At 38.8% G+C, this 26,669-nt stretch overlaps 1 protein-coding gene across 8 annotated transcripts in view; it reads left to right on the top strand.

The window, feature by feature from the left end:
* LOC129447071 (protocadherin alpha-C2) overlaps positions 1–26,669 on the top strand; it is a 63,863-nt gene extending 37,194 nt beyond the window's left edge. For 7 of the 8 annotated variants that reach the window (XM_055208650.2, XM_055208651.2, XM_073874156.1 and 4 more), the window contains exons 2-4: positions 10,017–10,075; positions 18,820–18,908; positions 23,973–26,669. In XM_055208650.2, the coding sequence (XP_055064625.2) occupies positions 10,017–10,075; positions 18,820–18,908; positions 23,973–24,289 (465 nt within the window). In that variant the 3' untranslated portion in view covers positions 24,290–26,669. Of the gene's footprint in view, positions 1–5,523; positions 8,475–10,016; positions 10,076–18,819; positions 18,909–23,972 lie in introns of those variants that run through there. The other variant, XM_055208649.2, reaches the window with a different exon arrangement.

The raw sequence follows: 26,669 nt of genomic DNA on the forward strand, positions 1-26,669 counted from the left end.
TGAATGCCACACTGCTATTTTTTTGAACACACCCCTTTCAACTAATTGCCCAATTGCACAGCCTTAAGAGCGTGCATATCATGAATGCTGGGTCTTGTTTGTTTTCTGAGAATCTACTGAACCTACTGGTAACTTGTTTGCCACGTAGCAATAAAAAATATACTAAAAACCTTGATTATTCTGGTTAGTCACATTGTACTGCTATTATTTTGAACAAGACTGTACATACACTGTTAAAGATTTCTGTTGAAATTACACCTGTTTGCCACTAACTTGCTGTAGATTTAAAGTGCACCTATTTCATTGCTAAAAACATAGTAATTTTGTATATTTGGTTTAATACAATGTGTTTGTGTGGTTTATGGTAAAAAAAACATTATTTTCCACATACCATATATTTTTCTAGCTCCAGATATACTGCTTTCCTCAAACGCTCTGATTTTGTACAAATTTTTGTGACGCTCCTTATCATGTTTGAAAGATTCGGTCACAATGCAATGCTAACAGGAGTGAACTTACAAGCTATAAAAGTCAAAGTGAGAGGAATTATGATAATGTCAGTCTTGTCCACGTCAACAGGCCCACACAGTAAATAATGCTACCTGAGAAGTAAAATAAACATTAATTAGCTATACATTCTTTTGACAGTATTTTACTGTAAATTTACAAAATAAAAGCTTAAAAAATTGTGCCATTAAAAAACAGTAATCAACTGGCAGCACAGTTGCCACCAAGAAAGTGTTATTTAACAGCGTCTTGCTGCTGCTGAAATTAACAGTTGTTTGCCGTTTTTGTAAAACAGCAAACAACATTTAATTTCATTGAGGAAGTAAACTGTCCACCTCTGCTCAGTAAACTGTTTTCTACAAAGTTTGTCGTAGTCCAAGAAAAGAGATTTACATTAGAGACGATAGTTCACTTTGGGGTTAGAACCTTTTGCATATTGTTAAAGGTAGGGTATCTAATTTTGAAAAATGCTAACGGTAGCCGCCTAGCAATGAAATCATGATCCCACCCTCAAGTCAAATCGGCATCCAAAGTCACCCCTCTTTCAAAACACATGAACACGCACAGATCAGACGGTCACATATCATGTCTCATTCACCAGTGAGAAAACGTTGCAGTACAAAGTGAATAACATTTCCAAAATAACCAACATAAACAACTGGTTTACATCAGAATTGCACACTTTCGATTGTGTAGACGGAGTAACTATATCATTATGCTAATCCGTAAACGAACACAAGTTTTATAAGCAACACAATGTTTCATCAAAGTAGAATATCTAAATCCATCTAAATACAAACATATCGCGTACCTACCTTACCAAAATAAACAGTGCAACGACCCTTTCAGACCCTTTGCCTCCTGCAGCTGTTTGCATCTCGTGGTAAAGCAGTTACCGATGTTCATTTGGGTTTTTGCTCTTTGGTGATCCAGGCAGTTTTTGCTGTTGTTGTTATAAAAGATGTCTTTCGTTTTGTGCCTCCTGTAGGTTGTCAATTCAGCAGAAAAGTTTGCTATTCTTGCTGTTTACTGACAGGAGGTGAGCACACGTGAACGCGTCGATGACGTATGGTGTCTGCGTGGACTCGCTGCACGGTGGGCATTCAAATTACGCTTACATATGAGGGACAAAAAGGAAACGTCCGTTCGGACCGAAATCTATGATTGGTTGAACATTTTTTGTCTTACGCCTGTCACAGATGACCTAAATTTCTACAAATACATTTTAACAACTTTTGTTTATTCTCACGTTTGTCTTTAAGCATTAATTTCACATGTTTCCTGTGTTGTTTATCACAAGTATTATGTAACGCGAGCCACAAGGATCTTGTTTCAGTGTGTCAGCCAGCTGTGAAAGTGTGATTTATTGGCAAACTTCACATCCCTTTATGTGTAATGCTGAGAGGTTTAGGAAAGACGATAGGTCTGTTTGTGCTTGTGGATTTTGTTCATTCAAATATATGCTTGGCGATTCATGGATGAGTGCTACATCATTGTGAGAGACTATGAATCACAGTACACAGTGTGTGTATGTGTGTTATTTGTATGAACTGACTGTAAACGGCTAAGCCTGTTGAGCACATTAGCGGCATGTGTGCATGTGACTTCTGTTTCCAGAAGATAGAAAATGACCTAAGGCTTTTTTGAAGGTCATGCTGGGATTTCTACCCCTCTGGGTGTATCTCTGTATCCCTTCTTATCTGCAAGACACTGACAATCGAAGGGAGGGAGAGGCAGAGAACTACATATTTAATGCCATGAATCAGGTTTTGTAAAAAATGTGTTTGCATAATTAAACAAATGAAATGCTATTAATGTTTAAAAAAAGCTTGCACATGATGGTTCTAATAAAAATACATACTTCATCATGTGTGCATAGATGTAGGGATTCATTTTCACAGTAACTTGCATATCTTATATAAAGTGCATGTCTCAGGTTGCTGGGTCATGCAACAGAAAGAATATTTGATGATTCCCTGCAGTGTATCAGCGAGAGGAAGGGTGGGTCATCTCTGCAGAGGGCTGCAGGTGGCAGAATGAGTCAAGCTGAACAGAATGAGAGAGAGAGAGAGAGAGAGAGAGAGAGAGAGAGAGAGAGAATGAGAAAGGCTTTGGAATGGTTTGCAAGCGCCCTCTGTTGGCTGCAGTGATTATTATGGTTTTCTGAGACCCCCATAGCAGTGGTTCTCAAACTGGGGTTGGAGCCGAAGCCCCAGTTTAATGACATTTTATAAAATGCATTGTATAATTTTTTTTTTAATTCCATTTAATAAAAATCCCACGAAGGGATGCACCCTATACTGAACAGTTTAAGAACCACTGCCCTATAGTATTTCTGCTGTATAAATCAAACATGCTTTCCCTGCCTCTTCCAGTAGATGTCTGTCTTTTACACCATTGTCAACCATCCTCTAACACATCCATTTCAGATTCCCTTTTCTCTCTCTCTTTTACTGTCACTATGTGTTACATATAACAGGCCTTCCACTCCCATGATGCTTTGCTTCACTTATTTTAAGGACATTCTTTCTCTCGTTTTTTATTGAAAGCTTCTCTTTCTGTACAGTGTTTCATAAAATAATAACAGGAACTAAGCTACGAAATGACTTTATAAAAATAGCGAATTTACTAATTTTGAGATGAAAACGACAATAGTCAGGTCAACACTCATTTTCATTTATTCTCAAGGAGGTGGTTAAGTAAAAGGGTTAAGGGACCATTGAGACCGCAGGTATACTTTCTGAGGGTACAGTAAGACTACCTTGTTTACTAAAAGGAGTAGCTAGAGGTGTGGCTTCTGATTTTATTAAGCAAAAATGAAGCAAAATGATAGAAGACATGCATATACAGTATGTGTGTGTTTGAGAGAGCGAGAGAGAAAGATGTTATTTTAGTTTACATTGCAGTGGGTGGTCTGCCTCTGGATGCCCTTGCTGAGAGCAGTGTTAGTTCAGTCTGTCTGTGTGGTGTCTCTCAGATGGGTGCATCTCTTTTAAAATCTGGCACACTTATGTAAGTCATGTCGGGAAAGGAGGAATAGCACTTAGTAAATGTGTCACTGCACTGTCAAAGGACAAAGTTCACATTCTTCGGCAGTATGGGTGGGCGTTATTTACAAGTAGCACACAATAGCTTATCTTTCTTTTGTAGGAAGTGGTATGTTTATCAGCTAGGAAATTTTGCATCTTGGTGATTACAAACGGAGAGGATTTTAATCTTTATGAAATGTAAAAGTGTGAGAATTTAATTTGACAGGAACATTCCTTTGGAACCTTGTTGCGGGGTTGTATTGGTGTGTAATTGGCAGTATTACACTCATCTTGTTTCTCTATCATTCACACACTGTGTTCCCTAAAGCCACAACTCGCATTTGTAAATGTCATTTTTGGTTATTACACACTGACAGTGATGGCAAACATGAATGCCTGGTTGTGCTTTAAATGTCCAGCTTGTTGTGCCACAAATTGTCTCATAATAAATAAGAATTTTCTATATCCTAAATGTAATGTGTCTGTTAATGGTCTTGTCATAAGACCTTTTTTGTCATGTTTCCTGGGTGATGTAGAACTAAAGGCCAGACTAAATCAAATCCATCAACAGCATGCAGGAGGTAGAAAGATTGATATTGCAAACATGATACTTGCAACCATGGTAAACACAATTAACTTTCTTCTTTGCCAGTGGAAGGTAAATTGAGATAATTTAATAGTCATATTTCTTCCCCACCATAAAAGTGAATTTTAAAATATTGTTTTTCAAAAATTATGTTTCATCTCTGTGACAGCACTTAAAGAACATCATGATTTTGTTGCTCAGTATTGTTATGCAGTAAAAACAGTATTATATACAATTCATTAAAACAGAGTAAACTTTAACCTGTTTGCCACAGTTGCTAGTTGTATAATATAATATAAAATAAAAACATTTCATGTATTTTATATTACTCTTAACCTCCTAAGACCGGGTGTGTCCACATACCTGGACATCACATTTTTTGTTGTTTGCACCATAATAATTAATTCTGTGTACTGTTGTACACAAACGTGGACAATTACACTGCTTCATGTTCAAAGAAAAATATTTGGTTATTATATTTCCTAACCCAAAATAGCTGGAAGAAATCTGAAAAAGAAAGACAAATCAAAGCTTGGGTCTTAGTAGGTTAAGGAAAGTATTTAGTCTTTTGAAAGCTGATGTTTTTTTCTGAAAGTGCGCTTTTGAAAAACGTAGGTATAATGTTTTTATTATTACTTTGTGTCATATAACACGAGAAAATACTAATGATGAAAACATCTAGTAATAAATAAATATAATCATTGAATTTGTATTGAATATTGTATTGTATTGTATTATACTTGTTTTGTAAGCAGATGACTTGAGGGGACTGATTCGATTTAGTCTGCTCTGACTTCGTTTATGTCATCGGTTTCAGAGTGACACTGTACCTCACTGTGGCGCATTTTGACGGATGCGCAGAGATCGCGCCCGAGGCGCTCACGGCCGAATGACCCGGTCTGTCTGAAGTCAAAACCACAGACGGGGCAGAAGAAAGTGAAAAGAAAAACGCTTGCTGTGGCAAAAATAATGCTGATAATAACTTCGAATGAATATTGAAAAGTAAAATGCAAAAAAAAAAAAAAAAGAATAAAGAACTGAACCTGAATGATTTTGTTTGCCGTTCTTTGCACGCTGAATAATTATAATGTTTGCGAATTTGCGAAGCACGCCAGGGATGCGAGAGATTGGCAGCGGGGGCGTGAGTTTATTTCACAGCTTTAAAATAGTTTGGGAAAGTGTAACGGTTATTCAGATGGATAGAGCACATGACACAATGCAATGTCTTACAGAAAATCACTTTGAACCCATTTAATTGAGAGTTTTCTTATTTGTGGCTCTGCTAAATAATGAACCGAAGCTTTACACGGTCTGTCCTTGTTCTGGAAAAGATAATGATGCTCTTAAAGTATCCACTTTCTAATTAACGTGTACTTTTTCAAAATTGTCCGTCTTTGCGCGGAACTTTATAAGGTCTCGAAAAACGGAATGTTTTATTTGATAGGCAGCCCATCCCCCGGTGTGCCGCACCAACACCATCGAACAGTGATAAAGAGGAGCAGAAAAGGAGTCCGAATGGGAGGGGGGACTTGAAGCGGAGAGAGGGAGAAGAGGAGAGAGAGAGACAGAGTGCGCGCACGGCGAAATATGCAGCACCAGTGGCAAGGAAACACACCCGTCAGCGGCGCGCACAGAAAAAAAGGATAAGCGCGGACAAAGGAAACATGGGCGCATCCGAGACGTATCCGTGCGCTTATTTGGGATTGACAATTAGGCCATTGTGCACATAAATGGAAAACCAATTAGGTGACTTTAATGCTGAAGTGGGAGGCAAGATATTGCAAACTGAAAAGGCGGAGTGCTGTTTTTAATCCGTCTGCGGATCCTATGATCTTGCGATGGCTTTTGCAGGGATATGTGATTGCCTAGACAAAAAAGTGCCTCTTTCTTTTTTGGTATGTTTATTATTTTGTGGCCTTGCTTTTGGACAAATACGATATTCCGTGCCAGAGGAATCGGAAAGTGGAACGATTGTAGGTGATATTGCACAGGATTTGGGTTTGGATATTCGCAGGCTCTCCACCCGAAAAATTAAGGTAACCTCTAACGGCGGCAAACGGTATGTGGACCACAAGAATGGAAAGCTGTTAATAAATGAGAGAATTGACAGAGAAACGCTTTGTGATTCGAGCACCGCATGTGCTTTGAATTTAGATGTTCTTCTTGAAAATCCATCTGAAGAGCATAATGTCGAGGTGGAGATAACAGACGTGAATGATAATACGCCGCAGTTCCCCAGAGACGAGTATCAATTGGAGATCACCGAATCTGCTTTGCCTGGTTCTCGTTTTCCAATCGAGCATGCACAGGATCCGGACATCGGTAGCAATTCTGTTCGATTATACCGGCTCAGTCCAAATGAGCATTTTGCTCTCGATTCTAATAAACCATCGCTGAATAGCAAGCACATCGAGCTCGTTCTCAAAAAGCCATTGGACCGCGAGATCGCCCCTTACCATCAATTAATCCTGACAGCGACAGACGGTGGCACACCAGCACGAACAGGTACCGCAAAAATTAATGTTCGCGTCTTAGATTCAAATGACAACAACCCAGTATTTGACAATTCAGTGTACAAAGTGAAATTGCTTGAAAATTCGCCAAAAGACACCTTGGTTATTAAATTGAATGCCACGGACCAAGATGAAGGAACAAACGGGGAGGTGCTTTATTCATTCAGCAGTTACACGCCAGACAGGGTCAGACAAATGTTCAGCATGGACACCAACACTGGAGAAATCCGTGTCAAGAGCAATGTGGACTACGAGGACACCAATTCCTATGAAATGTATATCCAGGCCATGGACAGAGGCCCAGCTCCAGTGGCGGCCCATTGCAAAGTGGTGGTGGAAGTTGTAGATGTGAATGACAACGTTCCAGAAATTGTGCTTTCCTCTTTATCCAGTCCGGTACGTGAAGATGCCCGTGCGGACACTGTGGTGGCTCTGATCAGCGTGACAGACCGTGACTCAGGCCCAAACAAACAGGTGACCCTTGATATTCCACCTGGCCTTCCTTTTAAAATTAAATCCTTCAGAAATTATTACACCTTGGTAACATCTGCCTTTTTAGACCGTGAGACCATAGCGGCCTATAATGTCACACTTAGTGCCACGGATGGCGGAACCCCTCCACTCTCTTCCCGAAAGACCATTCAGGTGGATGTTGCAGATGTAAATGACAACCCTCCACGCTTTGAGCAGACATCCTACACCGTCTATGTCCCGGAGAACAACGCACCTGGAGCATCGCTTTGTACCGTCAAGGCCCAGGACTCGGATGTCAACGAAAATGCTCGCATCACCTACACGGTCCTAAATGACAACAATCATGGCATCCCTGTCACCTCGTATGTGTCAGTAAAAGCGGACACAGGTGTTGCATATGCCCTTCGCTCATTTGACTATGAAACATTACGTGAATTTCACTTCCAGGTCAAAGCTCAGGATGGTGGTATCCCACCACTCAGCCGTGTGGCCACTGTCTATATCTACATCATGGACCAAAACGACCACCCACCTGAAATTGTCAATCCCCCAGCCAATGGCACGCGCTCAACAGAAACAGTGCAGAAGAATGCAGAACCAGGTACGCTGATCACAAAAGTCACGGCCTATGATGCAGATGCAGGACAGAACGCATGGATCGTCTACCTGCTGGACCAGGCCAGTGATCTGGACCTATTTAAAGTGCACGAGCACACAGGAGAGATCCGCACCACGCGCCGAGTCCTCGAGGACAACTCCACCTCTTTCAGTCTGACTGTTTTGGTCAAGGATCACGGTGAACCGCCTCTATCATCCACTGCCACCATCAATGTTGCCGTCATGGAAGTACCACCTAAATTCACCCCAGACCCAAAAAGAATCATCCGCCCTCATAGCACTCTATTGTTTTCCAACGTGACATTGTACCTCATTGTAGCCTTGAGTGCCACCACATTTGTGTTCTTGGTGACGGTCGTTGTCTTAGCTATTGTGCGTTGCCATGCCTACTGCACCCAGCCGGGGTCCTGCTCACCTTGCTGCGTGTCCCAGAAAGCCCAAGCGGAGAGTGGCTCCGGAGGAGGAGGTGGAGGTGGAAGTGGAGGTGCTAATTCTCAACCCAATAACAACGTGGTGCTTCGCCGGGACCTTAAGGTGGAACCTCATTACATTGAAGTCCGTGGAAATGGCTCCCTGACCAAAACCTATTGCTACAAGACCTGTTTGACTGCTACGTCGGGCAGTGACACCTTCATGTTCTACAACACAGGCCGACCCATCAGTGGCACCTGGGGCTCTGAAAGATTTTTTACAGGAGGGAGTGGATTTGTTCGCAGGCTCAGTATGCCAGATGCAGCAGGTCTACAGGTCTGTCTTATGATTTTAGTTTCTTTTAGCATTAGCACACATAACATGTACACTTTGCCCAATTTTTGTTCCCAGTAGAGTGGATACACAGGTGAACAGTAATACTATGAGCTGCAATGAAGCCTTGTGCTTACGTGTCAGTAGCTTTTGACCTTGCCATCTCCTGTCTCGATGTGTAGTTCTACTAATTCAGCTTTACACAGTTCTTCACTTCAACCCACATTAGCATCAAACATCAAGACGTTCTCAAGTAGCTTTAGTCCAACATTTATTAATAACATAAATGTATATATAAGTATTTTGTGGGTGCTAAATACTTTCTATTCTATTTAAGTGAATTATAGACTGTTTAAAGAATAAATAATCTCAACCACAACATAATTTGCTAGCTCAGGTTTAATAAAGTGCTTGTGCATTTGCTGTCATAGGGATTTGCTTAGGTTCCATTGGTCTGTTTTTGCTGCTGTGATACTTTGTGAGCCATGGATTCGTGAAATGTGTTTTAATTAGCTAGAACATGATCTAAAGGCGGTGTGTCCTGATGGCTCACGGGAGGGGGTGTTGCAGATGGTTTAAATAACAAAAAAATCGAAATCTCTGTGCATTAGAAAAATTGTAGAGCTTGCAGGAAGAGGCATCATATCCTTTAAGATTTTGTGGTGGTGAGAGGCAAAACAGTCACTGCAGCACACTGCTGAGGATTTAGGAGCAAAGGCCGTATGTCTGAGATAAGAGATCCAGAAATGAAATTAACCTTCAGCTTTTCCTTCTCAGCCCTGCAAATTATATTGTGCGAGAACGGGAGAGTCTCTTTGCACACGCTTTCTCCCCCCTGAATTCACCTGATTAAAGAATGTTATTTACTCAAATTATCTGGGCCATTCTCTAAAGCCTCATCCATTCACATATTCCCCAACCCTGTTTTTATTTTACTAGGGCAAATATAAAAAGAGCTCTGACACAACATGCCTGGGCTCTCGCTGCGAGACCAATAAATGCATTCACAGTAAAATTCTAGAACCAATCTTCTCTGTGTATTATATTACAAGGTAAATGGTCATCTTGTAAGCCCTAAACCGATTGGTTCAGTTTTTGTGGTTGAGGGCAGAAAATGCTCAAGTATCATTTTACATGAGGTCAGCTGGTATCTTGGGATGAAATCATCGGGTACCAGTGGGAGTGAAGCGGATGTTAGGACAATAGAAAGATGTTTGGGGGCGGTGGGTTTATCTTGAGAGGAGGGGCGATGGGTAATTAAAATGTGTGTGTGATAATGGGTTGCGTATGCTATTAGAAGAACGATAAAGAAACTCCATGTGCATTATTATTATGAACACTGAAAACACACACACCAGCAAGTCATGAGCCATGGCTAAGTGCCAATTGTTGTCTCAGTGGTCCTGTATTTTTCCAGCTGCGGCTCACATTAAAATGCAACGCACACACATAGACACAGAACATTATGATTTATTGATGAGAATATATCTGACCTCTTTCCTATTCCAATACATCATCTGTCCTTCTCTCTTTCTCTCTTTCCAGCCAAAAGGGCCGAATGCTGACTGGCGTTACTCTGCGTCGCTGAGGGCAGGAGTGCAGAGGTAAGCACTTTTGCTGATAATAAAGTCCTAAAAGAGTTACAGTTTCCTTAGAGCTGTTGGAGTCCCTCCCCTGCCTTTTTTTGTACCTTAGGAGGAATTATTAAATACTTGTTTACTCCCTTGCTTTATGAGACACTACATGTGAAGAGTTTCGTTGCAAAACGAGATAACCACCATTTTTTTAATCGTTCAGAAATCTCGTTTTTTGGTTGTGCATTCCAATTAATTTCAGTGCAACTGTAGTTGGTTTGTTTTGATTTAAGCCTTCATAACTTAAAAAATACAGCTAAGTAGCACCATAAAACAAAATAATAACATGATAACATAATAATAAACATGTTTTGACAAAAAATGTAAAAAATGGATTTATCTCGTTTTGCAACGAAATTCTTCATGTACATTCTGTAGTTCAGTGATCTATCTAAAGAAAAATAACTTAAAGGATACAAAGGTTTCCAAGTCTGTGACATGATTTAAGAAGATTGACAAATCGTGATTAATAATTATACATGGAACTATCCTTAAAATAATTTGACTAAACAGTTGTAAATGCACCAATTTGTTCACATTAATTTATAAATGCATCTTTTATCAGTCCTTCCAGAAAAACGCTGAGTTTTTTTGTGATTGTTGCGGGCACGTTTTCTTAAAAAAATGCGATGGAATATGTGGGATATTTATGCAATTTTATGTGATGAAGTTGCAGGAACTTGCAAAAATTGCATTAACTTACAAAAACTGCGGGATCTTGCAAAAACTGTTTGCAGCTTTTCAATAATATTCAGGTAACATAATTAAGTCACTTCATAACGTTCCCATGGCAACAAATGCGCTTGTGTGAAGTAAATGCAACATTTTTCAATTTTCTGCTAATATATATATGTGATTTTTGCTACGAAAATGCAGGGATTATAAAATTATGCAAGCACATGGAAATCAGCAATTTATGCTGCGAAAGTGCGGTGTATTTGAAAAACTGAGAGAGAAAAGACTTTGGCTGATTATGCATTGAATCATGCAATTGCATAATCACGTTTTTCTGGAGGGAATGTTTTAACATTTTAAAGGTGCAGTGTGTAATTTTTAGAAGGATCTCTTGACAAAAATGCAAATTAATATACAAAACGATATTATCAGGGGTGTATAAAGACCTTTTTATAATGAACCGTTATGTTTATATTACCTTAGAATGAGACGTTTTTATCTACATACACAGAGGGTCCCCTTACGTGGAAGTTGCCATTTTGTGCCGCCATGTTTCTACAGAAGCCCTTAACGGACAAACTTTTTTACTAAGTTGTCTCTAACGATGACATGTTTTACTGGTGGCAGCTGCTGTAGCTTCTCTATGCGTTTCAAAAGCGAGGGGTGAGCAGTGGATTGAGCCGTTGGTTGCAATTCGCAACCTCACCACTAGATGCTGCTAAAATTTACACACTGCACCTTTAAAGTGATAGTGTTACTGCTTCACTTGAATTCACAGTTTTGTGTCAATTTTGGTTCGTTAGCTAAAAGTTGCAGTCTGATTCATTGCAAACAAGAAAATATTGGTAAAGATATGGTAAAAATAGGTATACACTAATTGTAGTAGTCTACCAGTAGTCAAGTTGACACCAGACCCATAATCACCAGAAGCTCCCCGACTCCTTATTGACCCCTTGTGCCTTTGTCAGTGGACCAACTGTGCTCTGTCTTCAATGCACAAACACAAGCTCTGAAGCGTTTGCTTGGGGCCTTTCTTTGACATAGCGGTTGTCTGCAGTCTGATACTGAGTACAGTATGTAGGTCATCAGCATTCTTCACAGCAGATAGGACTACCAAGCATAAAGGACAAGCTAGCTGATGAGCCGAGCGTGTCAGCTTATGCACACGCACAAAACAATTGCGAGTCTAATCTCAGGAGAAATATTTAGATGCACAAATACTGACAAAATGAGTCATCGCTAAGCCTAAAAATACTTTCAAACTGTTCACGCGTACACACACAAGCACAATTTTAAAGAGAACCCCTCCCATCACACGCATACAGTTTTCAAAGGGTGATGGGATGTCTGTTTAATGTGATAATAATGCGCTAGCCTGTGGGCTTATCTCTTGGGATTGTTTAGTTTGTGTGATTTTGTGTGCTTGTCTGTGGTGTGATGTACATAGGGGACGACAGCACACACAAGGGCCATTTCAGATGAAACTTCACTGGACATTCAGAGCAGTAGCACCACATAAGTGGCATCAGGGATATATATAGCACCTTTCATACATAAAATACAGTAGAAAAAATATATAAACAGTTAAAGTAAGAGGATAAAACCTGTAACAAGCAATAGGAAAACATAAAACTTTATAATTAGTAATAATGACATTTAGAAAAATGACTAAGAAAGGTGACTTGGAAAAGTCCTGCTTTTATAGATGGTTTCAGCAGCAACAACATAAACAAACAGCTTTTGTGGCCCAAACTCAACTTCCAGTAGACTTCCACAAAGAATCAATAACAACAGAGTTCCCCGGAGTAGATTATTTCTGAAAAAAAAAGAAAAACAATAAATGACCTTTTACTGTTCAGCTGAAGTATACACTGAGGTAACGTACTGTGTAAAATGAATGTATGCAATTTTAGCTACATATTTTTAAATTCTTGCCTGGCTGCGAACCTATCTTTGCACAGTACTTTTCAGGTCAATTTATTATATATATATATATATATATATATATATATATATATATATATATATATATATATATTTATTTAGCACCTTAAAAACACGAAAAGCACATCATAAACAAAATATCATAAAATAGATGTTCAAAGATTATGAACAACTTAAAATGAGTAATAACCTACTATCAATTAATAAACATCCTACACAGCTACCCCTGAAAGTAAAGAAAAACATACTAAATGAATAAAAAAAAAATTATAATAATAAAACCAGGTTATGAATAGGCCTTTCTGACAAGGTATTTGTTATGAGGTCAGTTTGGTCACTACCCAGACCGATAAACAAACACACAGGCTGCTTTTGAAATTGCATACTGTGACAATAAGTACTGAATTACATTAAATATCTACTCTTCGACTGTTAAAACAGTAGGTACTATATAGTATTAATATGGATAGTATGAATGAATTTGGACATACTACATCCGCCATGTTGCATACGCCGTCATTACAACAAGTTAGTCATTAACTGGAATGACATTAAGGGGGCTTGCACACCAAAGCTTTTACGCCCACGGCCGGCGCATGTTTTCAATTGTTTCCAATGAAATAAGCCAGCAGCTAGCGGTTTTCTTCCATGCGGAAAAAACGCAGAGCGACGGTTTTCAGCACTGAGCGCCAAAAGCTGAAATATATTCAACTTTGGGTGAAAAGCTCCGCTTGTCAATGTCAGTTCTCACACAGCTGTCAAAGCACCGTGGAGGAGGGGTGGGACATTACCACAGCAACCAACCGGCTCACAGCTGGAGTATCACGGCTACCAAAGTGCTCAGCTGAAAAACAGCTGGCATTTGGCGTCCTCCAGGCGTTTCAGCCACGTTTAAAAGTTTTGGTGTGCACGCCCCCTAAGAGTGCAATTCAACCACAAGGGATAGCTGTTTAATATTTGCATTTAAATAAAGCCGTGTACCACTTTTGGACATTTTTTTTAATAAAACAACACCATTCCTTCTTCTTCTTCTTTGGATAACTCCTCCCTTGGGGGGGTCACAGGATAGTAAAGCATCCATCGAATTAACACTTTGGGATCTTACTGTTTTTGCAATACTATGAATTCGGACATACTACTGTACTTGCCTCTGCTTTTCTTCATCTACTATATGGTATGGAAGTAGGCTGTTTTGGACACAGCGGGAGTTAACTTTGGGCCAGGCGTGTAACCATGGAAACGTGTGTGCATCCAATGAAACGGTCTATATATAGAACGGCATTTTAAAAGTTCTCATCTAATTTCAATTTGTTAAAGGTTCTAGATTATTAGGGCATAAATGCTCAAGACAACTCTGATTGATTGCATAGCATTTGGCCAAATAAATTAACAATATAGGACCTCATACTAGTACAGTCTAGTACATATCTTGATAAGGAGTCAGTAAATAATAAAGGCATGACTTAAGTTCTTAGTGTCTTCCAGTGATGAAAATGGACGAATCTGCTCACTATTTATGGGGTGGGAGAAGCAGGTCTTTTAATACTTTTACACATGGCAGATGCTATTATTCAAAGCTATGTATAGTGGGGTTCAAGTTTATTCAGACCATATGTTACCTGAGAATATATAAACTATGCCCTTGATGTTCCTGTACCAGCTAAAGGAACACTTAAATTATGTGAGACTTATAACGCAGTTGATAATCTAACACAGGGGTTTTCAAACTTTATGACCCCACATATAATGAACCTTTAGCCAGGGGCCCCTTTCTTAAAGCTCACGTAACACACGCTGTTTCTGCATTTCTGATGTTAGTCTGGAGTAGAGTAGTATTACATCCTTTTTATCTCCGAAAAGTCTTTAGTTTAATCAGATTTATAAAAGAAAGATTAGCTTTAACGAATCTTTCCGATAACGTACGAAAAAATGAAGAAGGAGGAGTTATACCGCGGGAGGAGCGAGTATGAGTCATGCAACACTATACAACACTGTTTAACGATTCACTACATGTTCGTGTCATTTATATAATATGCACGCAACTATTTCCAACATAAGACAGAAGTCTTACTTACCGCGTGCAACTCGTCATGACCCGGTTGGGAAAATCCACCGCATCAAACACACACGCAAAACTCCGCTGCTACCCCGGATAATAAACTATATGCATTGTTTTCATAAGGCTGGCTTTCTTCTCCTTATATCCAAAAACACACTTCTTCTTTCGTGCCATTGTTGAGTTTTGAAATTAAACAAAGCTGTGTCACGTGATAAGATGTTTGCAAGTTCTAGCGTCTCCCGCTGAATGACGTGTGGAAACGTCAGCTGGACCTGTAATCGAAAAAAACTTGCCGCAACTTGTACGAACCCTGGCGAAGTGCATTCGGCACAGAAATACTCTGTAACACGCCCAACTGCTTTTTTGACACTTTGCCTACGTTTAGCATGATGAAACAACTCTATAACTGTGTTAATAAGTCAGAATGCTTAAAATACCATTGAACCTCCCCTTTAAAATACATATCCATATAACCAAATTTGTGTATAGAAAAATTTATAAGGGGCGGATCACACAGAGCGTGTTTATGGCAGTGGCAGGTGCCTTTTTTGAATGGTTTTCTATGGGCAATGAGCGTTATGCGCTTGCCCTTTGCCGCCTTCTGTGCCACATGGTTTTACAAGAGTGCTCTACATGGAAAAGCACCAGACTTAATTTTCCATTGTCCAATCAAATAAGAAAAGAGGCGGGCCTTAAGTTGTGGTGACATAAGTTTACAGTTGCTTGGAACCACTGGAGACTGCACTCTCAATGTGTGTTTGTGCACCTCTCATCCTCGATCAAGGTCAGATAAGCGCCCTCTTTTTAAAGTTTCTGCTAATATGACAGTTAACAGCAAAAGAGCGCTCACCCTTCAAAATTTTATTGACAGGACAGTTGCCAAGTTGCGCTAAAGTGACCCAAAAATGGCGCGCCTTGCATTTACGCACATTTAAAACTCGTTTGGTGTGATCGTCCCCTAACTGTGTTAAATAAATAATAATTTTGATATTATAAAGACAGTAAATTGTTTCCAAACTAAAAATTGGCTACACAGCAAATTTGTACAATTTTTTTTTTTTTTCTTATTAATTTTTTTGGGGACCTTTGGAAGCTTTTGGGGGACCCCTGATCAAACACAACACCCGTGTTCTTCACTTCTATCTATAAAATGATTCTATAGAATTCTATAGACATTACTACAATTCTAAATGCTATGGTTATATTTTATAGTGCTTTGATTTTAATAGACTATTTGGCCACAGAGATTTGTTAACAGCCATCTGAAATATGAGACCGTTTCAGGTTCGCACATTGTCTGGGTCCTTGGAGTGTCTTGCTGATATAGTAAATCACATTGCTGTACTTGTTTGTTTATTTGTTTGTTTGTTAAACATACATTATTTATCCATTAGCGTTCTTAATGACACCAGATGTTTGACACTAGAGGTTTAACACCACCCGAAGTTTTGATGTGTTAACTACTTCACCACCATGTAAAATGCCTAGAAAGTTGCTAAAAGTTTCACGCCTCATGATGCTTTTCAGCTTTAAGAGACTCAGAAACATCATCATCATAACACAGGATCAGGATTCTGGACTCTAGTAGGCAGGGCACACCCTATGCTGCATTGCAGATGCCCCACTATACCTACTTCCTTTTTGCTACTCGTGGCTGTATATTCATAATGAATGTATAGGAGTGCTGTGGCAAAATTCACAGTCTTGCCGATTATGTGGGTGCTTGTGTGATCGTGGTTTCCATGACGATACACACACAGAGCTATTCTGAACACTGAAGGCCATTGTGAAGGAGTGTATATAGAAAATGGAATGTCCCTTTAAACGTAATGAATACTCGCAGCTCCAGGGTGCGCATTCGTTGAAATTTTAAGTACGTACTGCATCTTCAACTGTCTACTGCAGATTCCAAGGCATATGTTATATATGGCCTGCTGACGGAATGAGAGAAAAGAAAAATATGGTTTAGAAAGTGAACAATGTATTAGGGGAAATCAGATTATAGACCAGGGCACTGCATATACTAGTAGGGGGGAAGAGAGATGTTGACAGAATAAATTAATACAGTCCATATCTTGCTCTATTTGACTCTTAAAATACAAGTCATCTGCTTTCCAGGCGTCATGTCTGAGGTTTAGACATCGTGGAGGGACAATGTACTATAACAATCTCTGACAGTCGACACACCACACACACGTCACTTCATACACAGACACATCAGATCACACATACTCTGTAGCACGGCATGTCACATGTAAATGTGCCATCACACACACCTTGGGGCCAAATAGCTAAAACAAAGAGACACTCACACTAGCCAGGAATAATCGCACTAACCAAACCATATCTCAAGATGAAAAAAAAGTATGTGACCATTTCTGTAAAAACAAACTAAAGTAATTTTGGTGATTTACTGTTTACTACAAAAACCATCCTGCGTAATGTAAAGAACATTGCGGGAACATATAACGTTGATATCTTTGAGTAAGGTCATTAAAATCAAACTTTAATCCTCCTAAACTCATAATTAGTTAGAGTGCATGATCACTGAAAGCCAATGTTGACATTTGAAATCACCTAAACGAACACACCCCTACCCCAATAGAATCTGGACCTACTTTTGATAGACCCACCCCACACATACGCAACCCAGGCAACGATGTCAGTTAGTAGACACGCCCCTTACTGCTTATTGGATACAACTATGTTTTGGTAGTTGGCCCGACTCCCTTTTCCAAATTGTTTTTCAAAAATCATGCACCCTGCCTTTAATGAAACTTTTAACAGACAGAGTCACAGGGCCCTATTTTAACCATCTAAGCGCATTGTCTAAAGTGCACAGCGCAACGTCTAAATTTAACGACGGGAAAAATGGTTTGTGCGCCGAGCGCATGGTCGAAAAGGGTTGATCCTATTTTTTTAATGATTAATGGGAGTATTTTGGGCGTAACGTGAAATAAACCAATGAGAGTCTCAGCTCTCGTCCCCTTTAAAAGCCAGTTGCGCTGGCGCTATGTTTAATCCCTATTTAGATGACGGACTTTGTAAACTGAAAAACTAAGCGGAAGAAGATCCCCAGTTTAAGATTGTTAAATAATTGTGTTGTTTTTCACTTATATTGTAATTGTTATTTTTTTATTAAAACCTTTAAAACCTGTTTTCTTTTAGTCATGGAAGTAAAAAGGCAGGTTTTTAATTGCTTTAAATGTATGGCTATCCAATATCATCAAAAAATTATAGAAGTATGTAAGAAAAGGTTTGTACATTAAAAATACTTTATTTGTAACAAACAGGAGATAAAGAATTTACAAACGGCCCTCCGCACGTTTCAGCACTTGGACAGCGGCATGAGTTTTTTTAAGTATTAATTAAAAATGTTTCTCATCTCACCATATCCACAGGTACAGAGTCATCATATACAATAAATCTGTGAGGTAGCAATAAAAAAACAAAACATTAAAAACAGATGCATTTGTTTAAAACAAAGAATTTATTTACTTATCAAGCTACAGGTGAAGCAGCTCTTTGCACCTTCTAACGTCTCATAATTAGTCCTCATTTATGTCCAAGAGACTCAATAATAATCTTTTACATTCAATCCTTTAATCTTTCATATTTGCTGCGCATTCATGTATGTGATAAGCAAACCCGCATTGTCGTCCCGTTTATAGGCGCATATTACTAATGCACTCTTTAAATAACAAAAAATATATTGCGTCTATTTTAGTTGCCTCAAAATAGCAACGTGCCAACAATGCGCCTGAACACACCTTGTTTTCAGACCAGAACGCCCATGGGTGCAAAAGGGGGCGCAAATGCATTTGCTATTTAAACAATGTGGCGATAAATGTGAAAATGATAATTGCGCAGGGTGGAAACTAGCAAAAAACATTAGCGTTGCACATTGCGCTGCATTGCGCCGGGTGTAAGATAGAGCCCACAATGTTTCATATTCAAAATGTCTCCGTTGGTTTTATTTTCAAATACTACGGTTCGGGAAGTTAACCGAAAATGACATATATTTTTTGTTTTTTAGTTCTGTGCACATGGAAGAGGCATCAGCTGTCATGCAGGGGGCGCAAGGCATGCTGGTCCAGAACTGGCCGACGGTGTCCAGTGCTGCAGGTGAGGTCACATCTTAAAGAAACACACACACATACACACACACACACACATACACACTGCCGACTGCCATTAAATGTTAATCAACCGAAACCGACAACATCAACAGCATCTAACAGAACTTCACGCTCTCGCTAATCTGAAATCATTTTCGTTCTAGCGAAATTATCATGTTAATCAACCTCTTACATCTGTTCGAATTAATACGCCTAATGCATATGCTGATTTTAGAAACTTAGTGTAAATCAAGGCCAACCAAAATACCTACAGCTTTTGACCCAAATCGAAACCGACTCACACTGACATGAATTCATGCATGATTAAAATAACCTGTGTAAGGCAAAAGTAGAAAGCAGTTGAGTAAGTCTCCTGCTCTCCATGCACAGAAAGATCTCTAATCCAAGTGAGTGCACAATTATTTTAGGCTTTTTGCATCTAGCACGTCACTCAATGACCTCTTGTAAACCAGTGGCGGGTCAAAGATCTAGCATATTCTTATTCGCTTCATTTTGCAAACACAATGCTGCAAATAGGCAAATATCAAAGCTACAAAGCCAATCCCCTGACAGGCTTTCATTGTAATTTAGTGCTGTGTCTCTCAAGTGGGCATTTTTGGCCCAGCCAAAGACTAACACATAATTAGGCAAACATAAACGTCTAATCATTAGTTGACACAATGAACCAGATGGGTTTATTTCGGGTAACAATTGCAATCTGCAAAGCTAGGATGGTATCAACTTTTTGAATGCATTTTGAAAATCAGGAGGTTTGCTAAATATTGTGATGCTGTAGGCCTGTCTGTGGTTTGCTTATTAAATTTGCATTACTAGATATGAGTCGCCTTAAAGATCAACCAGATTGACAGGGGCAGATGATCAGTCTAATGTGCCATTAGAGTAATGAAAGGACAGTGGCAGGTCTCCTGGGTATGGGATGGCAGAGATATTGACAGGCTGATAGCCGATGTGAACCAGACAATGGAGGACAATATGAATAGTAAATAGCATGCGTGGAAGGAAAGCAAGTAGGAACTCAATGTTTCTATATTAGGATGCAAAGAAGTGGAACGTCAAACCATGCACCGTTCTCCTGAGTAAAATATGATAGACTTAAAAAAAAAATCAGTTCACTCTTCCCTGAAATAGGGTGCTCTAGTTACTGTATTTGAAGGCTAATGTGCTATTATTGACCGAGTGCAGGTGTGTTGTATGAGCTCGGGTTTAGCCGTTGTGCAGATGAAGGCAGTGCAATAGGAGGAACAGAAAAGAGCCTTGAGGAAATTAGCAGAGAAATGAGACATAGATAGAATGTGTTGCACAGTATCTGATATATGAAGATGCTATACTAAGAGTTGTTTAAAAGATAAAGAGTGTAATATAGAGAGATGGCAAGTAATAGAGAGCGAGAAAGATGAATAAATGAATGGTGCTGAAACCGAAAGGGGGATGCGGAGGTTGGAGATGCATAGAGGTTTAGGATTGGTAGACCCCTCCGGTGGTCCTGTTGCTAGGAAACACTGTGTGACTTGTTGCTAGGCAACAACAGTGAATCTTAGATACTGCAGCAGTAGCAGCAGCAGCTGGGAGTGGGCGAGTAGGGATGGGGGAGGAGGATTCCATGGCAACCGTTCATACTCAAAATGGAAGAATGAGCAAGGTGTGTAAAGGGAGAGAAAAGGTAAAGGTAGAGGATCAGAAAAATGGATGGGGACAAAAGTGGGACCTGGGGCTAGAAGGACCAAAAATAGCACATTTGACCCTGAAACTTGGGTTGTTTTTCTAGGCAGCATTGATACCCATTTAAATGTGCAATACAGATCTAAATTTTGTGTTAAATATAATAAATCATGCACACTAAAAATGGCCACCAATCAACTCACCTTATACCATAATAACCAGGGTTGGTGCAAAAAGGGGCGTGGTGTTAACAAACTTGCTTGTGCTTTGTAAATGCATAATTTGACAAATAACCATGGCATGCTAAAATCTTATAGATTAGTATGGATCAATTATTGGTGAAGTACCGTTTGTATATGTATAACATTCTTTCTGGTGGTCACATTGGGAACAAAAGTGGTGTGCCTCTGACATCCAACTTAACACACAAAACACATGCGAGCATTGATATTACACAAGCTCACAAGTTATTCGCTGAAGATCGAAAAACCTTGATATCTGACCTTCTCAGGCAAATGTGATCAGTCAAGCGCAGAGCCTCACATCTTTGCTGTGCCATCTGTTTGGAGGTGGTTAGTTTTAAGGATGGTCAAGACTTTCAACGTTATTCAGAATGAATCGGTGGCCTTCAAGAAGAGGTGTTTGCTTATATTAGGACCTGATGCATCTAAATTTAAGGATCTACCTGAAATAGATTAATACTGTACCCAGTACTGCACACATGCGTAGACACACAACAATCCACGTGTGGAGATTCATTTAAGAAGAATATCATAAAATGGATTATCCCCGAGAGATTTTGCATTTATTAAAGTAAGCTGTGTGGTACTGTCATAATCCTGTAGTACCAAAAAACAAACAGAATTATGTTTTAGGGCTACGGTTAGATCTAAATAAAACACAGAAATTAAAGTAGGTCATTGATGTTCTGGTGTGGCAAAGAGTACTGCTTCTTTAAAGATACATAGGTGCATACATTTCACACTCTGTACTCAGTAATGTGTGTTCAAAACATTAACATTATACAGATTTTATATGCCTTCATGCAAAATGCCTTCATGCATACTCCATTTGCCAAACTCTGTTCTACAGCGCTATTTTTATGTAGAAATATATTTAAGTGTGACCAAATGTATACATTAGTTTAGATGTTTATATGGTAGGCGCATTCATTTGAAGGATTCTAGAAATGTAGCAGGTGCTTTTTTTCATCCAAAAGTACTATTGCAGTTGCAGGTGTAGTCTTTTTATAGAAACCAGGGGTTGGGTGTTTATGTCCCAAGGACATAGAGTTAGTATCTGGGTCATTCTTATGGACCGTAGCAGTCTCACACTCATGGACCGCTCACAGATCTATCCAATTCATATTGAGCATAAAAGACTAAAAGAGTGAAAAACTAAAATACTTTTTTGATCTATTAAGCACAGATCTGATCTGAAAGCTGATTTTTTTATGCAGCCTGTGTGTGAGTCTTTTTATTAGACCACACTGTAAAAAAATTCTTTGCTGCCTTACATTTTTTTTTTAATCAACTCAGTCAACTCAGATTTACAAGTAATTTCAATTTACTATTATTTATCTTGTCAAGAGATGAGTTGTTATAACTACAGATGAGTTGTTATAACTTATAAAATATAGTTAAAAAAGTCAAAAAAAAAATGTAACTCTTGTCAAGTTAATAATAAGTTGACATGACTTGTAAATCCGAGTTGATTAAAAAAAAATTAAGGCAGCAAAGATTTTTTTGTGCATTTAAATAGTACTTGTTTTTATATTTTATTTCAATTAAAATATTTAAGATATAGAAATATTAGGATATTGTTTTCTGTAAAATAATTAACAAAGTGCAAAATTAATTAATACAAAAATTTTCTCATTTGTGTATTATTATATATTGTGGTACATTTAACCCTGCTTTTAAATAAAAAAATTTATTAGGCCAACCACTATCAAAGATTTTTATGTAAGGAAAATACAATACAATACAATAAATAGTATAAAATAGTAATAATGCTGCAGCACTTTTCATGAAAAAAAATATTTACAAAAAAGCAGTAATAATATATTTCATTTTATTTCCTTTAATTTTTACATTTTTAAATTCTTATTATATTTTATTCTATTTTCTAGGATCGCCTTAGTCTGCCTAGCGGCAACCAACTACTTCCTAATTCCCATAAAATGTTATAATATATTTAATGTATATTTTCTATAGGATCGGCTAGGTCTGACTCTCTCTCAATGTTGTTTTTTCTACCTAGGACTTTTTCTGACAGGGTTTTTCTCCTAGGATTTTTTCCATCCCCTTGGGAGACAGCTGACATTTGTTTAACTTAGATCTCTCTTCTATACATTACATTAATACTCCGCTCACTAGTATGGTTTAATTTTAACAGCTGTATTTTGCAACTTTTGTTGTCCTCTGATTTTTTTGTGCTTTCTCTGTTTTTTATCAATGTAAAGCTGCTTCAGAAAAATTCTGCAATTGTGAATTTTTTTTTTTTAATAAAATTGAATTAATTTAAATAGTTTGAGGTTTAGAACATAAAAACACTAAAATTAGATTTTCCTGTAATAGAGGTAGAGCATGGAATCACAGAGAACACACCATTAAAGGGGCTATGGCATGAATTCCATGTTTAAGTGCTATGATTGGGTCCCCAGTGCTTCTATCAACCTAGAAAATGTGAAAAAGATCAACCCAGTAAGAAAAAAATAGATTGATGAAATTTGGCTCTCCTTATGTCATAAGGAGCTCTTATTATAGTAATACCACCCCCTAATCTGCACTATCCAACCACAGCACTGCCATTTAGTGCAGAAAAACACAATTTTTTTTAATTGCAACAAACCACCATCATTGTGATCAGTGTTTGAATTTCACCAGCTCATTTGCCTTTTAAAGGACACACCCAAAACGGCACATTTTTGCACACGCCTACAAAGTGCCAATTTTAACATGCTATACTAAATTATTTATATGGTATTTTGAGCGAAAACTTCACATATGTGCTCTGGGGACACCAAAGATTTATTTGACATCTTATAAAAGTCTTGTGCCATGGCCCCTTTAAAGGCAGGGTCCATGATCTCTCAAAGCCAATTTCATTTAAAATCACCTAAACAAACACGCCCCTACACCAATAGAATTTGGCCTTCTGTTGATAGACCCGCCCCACACATACACAACCCAGGCAACAATGTCGTTTAGTAGACACGCACTTTACTGCTGATTGGCTACAAGTGTGTTTTGATAGTCGGCCCGACTCTCTTTTCCAAGGCGTTTTTCAGATATCATGCACTCCACCTTTAATTTATTTAATGCACAATAAATTCCTTAGGATAAAAGCTATAATATCTAAATGTAATCAATTTTATTTTTTCTCTTAGATGGAGAGGGAGAGGGACAGCTGTCCCCTCCTGTTGGAGCCGGAATCAACAGTAACAGCTGGAGTTTCCGCTATGGTGCCGGCCCTGGTTACGGCCCTCCTCAAGCTCTGAAGCCAGGAGAGATCCCCCCCGAAGCCTTCATAATTCCCGGCTCTCCTGCCATCATCTCCATCCGACAGGACCCAGGTGCCGTAGATGACAAGGGTGAGTTCATCACCTTTGGAAAGAAGGAAGAGTCCAAAAAGAAGAAAAAGAAGAAGAAGGAAAAGGAAAAGAAAGACAAGAAGGATAAAGGAAAAGATGATGGAGATGAGTAACGAAGAATGGGCTACCAACATAAGAGCTATCAAGATATGTTTGTAGCAAAAGTTGACAGAAATATAAAACCAAATATATATTGAAAATGTTAAGAGAGGAAAACATTCTTATAGTGGTTTTGACCACTCAGCTACCATAACCACCATGTCCAACATGTCCAGTCCTAGCCAGAAGAGGATTTGTGTAAATAATTACAAAATAAACCTACGAACATGTTTCTGTGACTCTGATTGGCTGTTTCCTAGTACTGACCCTTGAAACTTGTCCAAGAAAGCACTTCAGTCTGCAAAATGTAATCCGAGCCCACTCGAATCTTGTAAATGACATTTTCGACCACGATGAGTCAAGTCCCTCTCCTCTTTTAAAAGGGTTTAACAAATTTCCAGGTAAACTGGATATGAACTCTCACGCTATTCAAAGAGTGGCATTCTCGGACTCTCTTCCTGCCTTTGACTTTCCAAGAGGAAGAAAACATCCTCATTTGACCCAGTCTCATGCCTTGATCTGCTGAAAACAAAGCTTTTTAAAGAAAGAGACAAACATTTAACTGCGACTTCATACAAATGGTGTGTGTATGTATTCAAAAGGCTGCTTTCTTATTATTGTTAAAGCAGATTTAAATTAAATGATAACTCCAGACATATGCAGGAATGTAGCAGTGTAATCCACCACACTTGCATTCGTTCACACACACCGCCCCAACACAGGCACGGTAATCGCCCACGCCCGCTTCTGTCCTCTCCCTAAACTAACGCCTAAACTTCAGAATAACAGGGCTTTACTTATTATATTTTATAAAAGCAAGTGTATCTACGCTTATTCAATATAAAAATCTTGCACATCTGATGTGCTTAGAGCTACCCACACAAAACTCTTGAGTACTCCTGAGTTTCTTGCTCTTTGCTGCACATACTAAGAAATGCCTGAATAGGAAGTGCAGGCTGTCCATACCCTATACAGGTTACCACAAGACCACCTTACCAGTCTCTCAGAGTCTGTAAAATAATACAAATTCATTTCAGGACCCCCCCATTTGTCTTAGTCCAGCTATGTGTCCTAATGCCCTCTGTTTGTATGTTATCTGATGTTGCCCACCTCCATGTACCACTGTTTGTGCTTAGTCCCATGCCAGTACTGCCCCCTGGTGGGTTATATTGTACAACATTACAAAAAGAACCGAAGGACTCTGTTAAAGCAAGCTTGTGCAGAGCTAAAATGGTAAAGTCACACCAAGACTACACTTGTACCGGAAACATAAGCACACTTACATGCACAAGTGTTTTGTGCCCCTATGGCCGTGGGAACACCATGGACTATGCAGTCTTGCTTGTGTAGATGCTAGGATGTCTAGCTTCAGTATATGGTGCTTATTGGGAGTGGATAAGGTTAAGAGGACCACAATGGTGGCAGTACCAAGTTTTTCTACTGTACAAAGCAATGGTAAATCATAGCTTAACAACAGAGTGTTGATTTGACTTATGTAAATAATGTGAATGGTAAAACATTCAGACATGCTTCAGTTCCTGTTGCCTCTCCATTCTTTTCCTAATGTCTAGGCTGTAGAAATACTGTTCTGTAAAGGAGAATATGTTTGCGCTGCTATGAGACTGTATCATCTTATTACACACAGACAGACATACCCACACACACAGACACGCACAGACACACCTTCAGGTGTGCTTCAGTGCTGTCAGATCACCAAGTGACTGTTTGCATGTTAAACGCAGTTAAATCGAAATTATATATGTATAGATATAAAAGTTTTTTCAGAATTATTTTTTCTCATTTATGATGGAACTGGGGGTGTGTATCATCTCTGCTGAATTATGTAGACATAAATCCACTCAGAAATACGCAAACACACACTAATTTCGTACTGTACATACAGAGAAACACACAGAGCTTCAAATAACACACACAGTGTTGGCTCTGTGTCAAATGACATGAACATTTTAGTATATGTAATGCTGTAGTGCTATGGTCTGATACTCTTTTCTTTACGACCTTATACTTTTCGAATCTAAAGGGATCTTATGTTTTGTGCTAGGCTTTGAAATCAATAACACTGTAATGTGAACCAGTTCATACGTCCCTATAAATATAAACATCCCCCCTTAAAAAAATAAAAAATTACAAAAAGGTAAAAATGATAAAACGGGTTATAAAAAGGGTCTATGTATTCTGCTTGTGTGTAGTAAATATCAATTCATCCAGTGCCAAGGTGGCGCTACGCTTTGACTTTGACGGTGCAAATCTGTTGGACAAATTTTTTGTACACCTGCTCATAAGTGTAATGGTGTTTATTATTTTATATTACTTTATGAAATATGGTAATGTGTTTTCTTTATAAATCACAAATAAAGTTTTCTTTCATAAGTA

This window comes from Misgurnus anguillicaudatus, chromosome 12, assembly GCF_027580225.2.
Source record: "Misgurnus anguillicaudatus chromosome 12, ASM2758022v2, whole genome shotgun sequence".
NCBI lineage: Eukaryota > Metazoa > Chordata > Actinopteri > Cypriniformes > Cobitidae > Misgurnus > Misgurnus anguillicaudatus.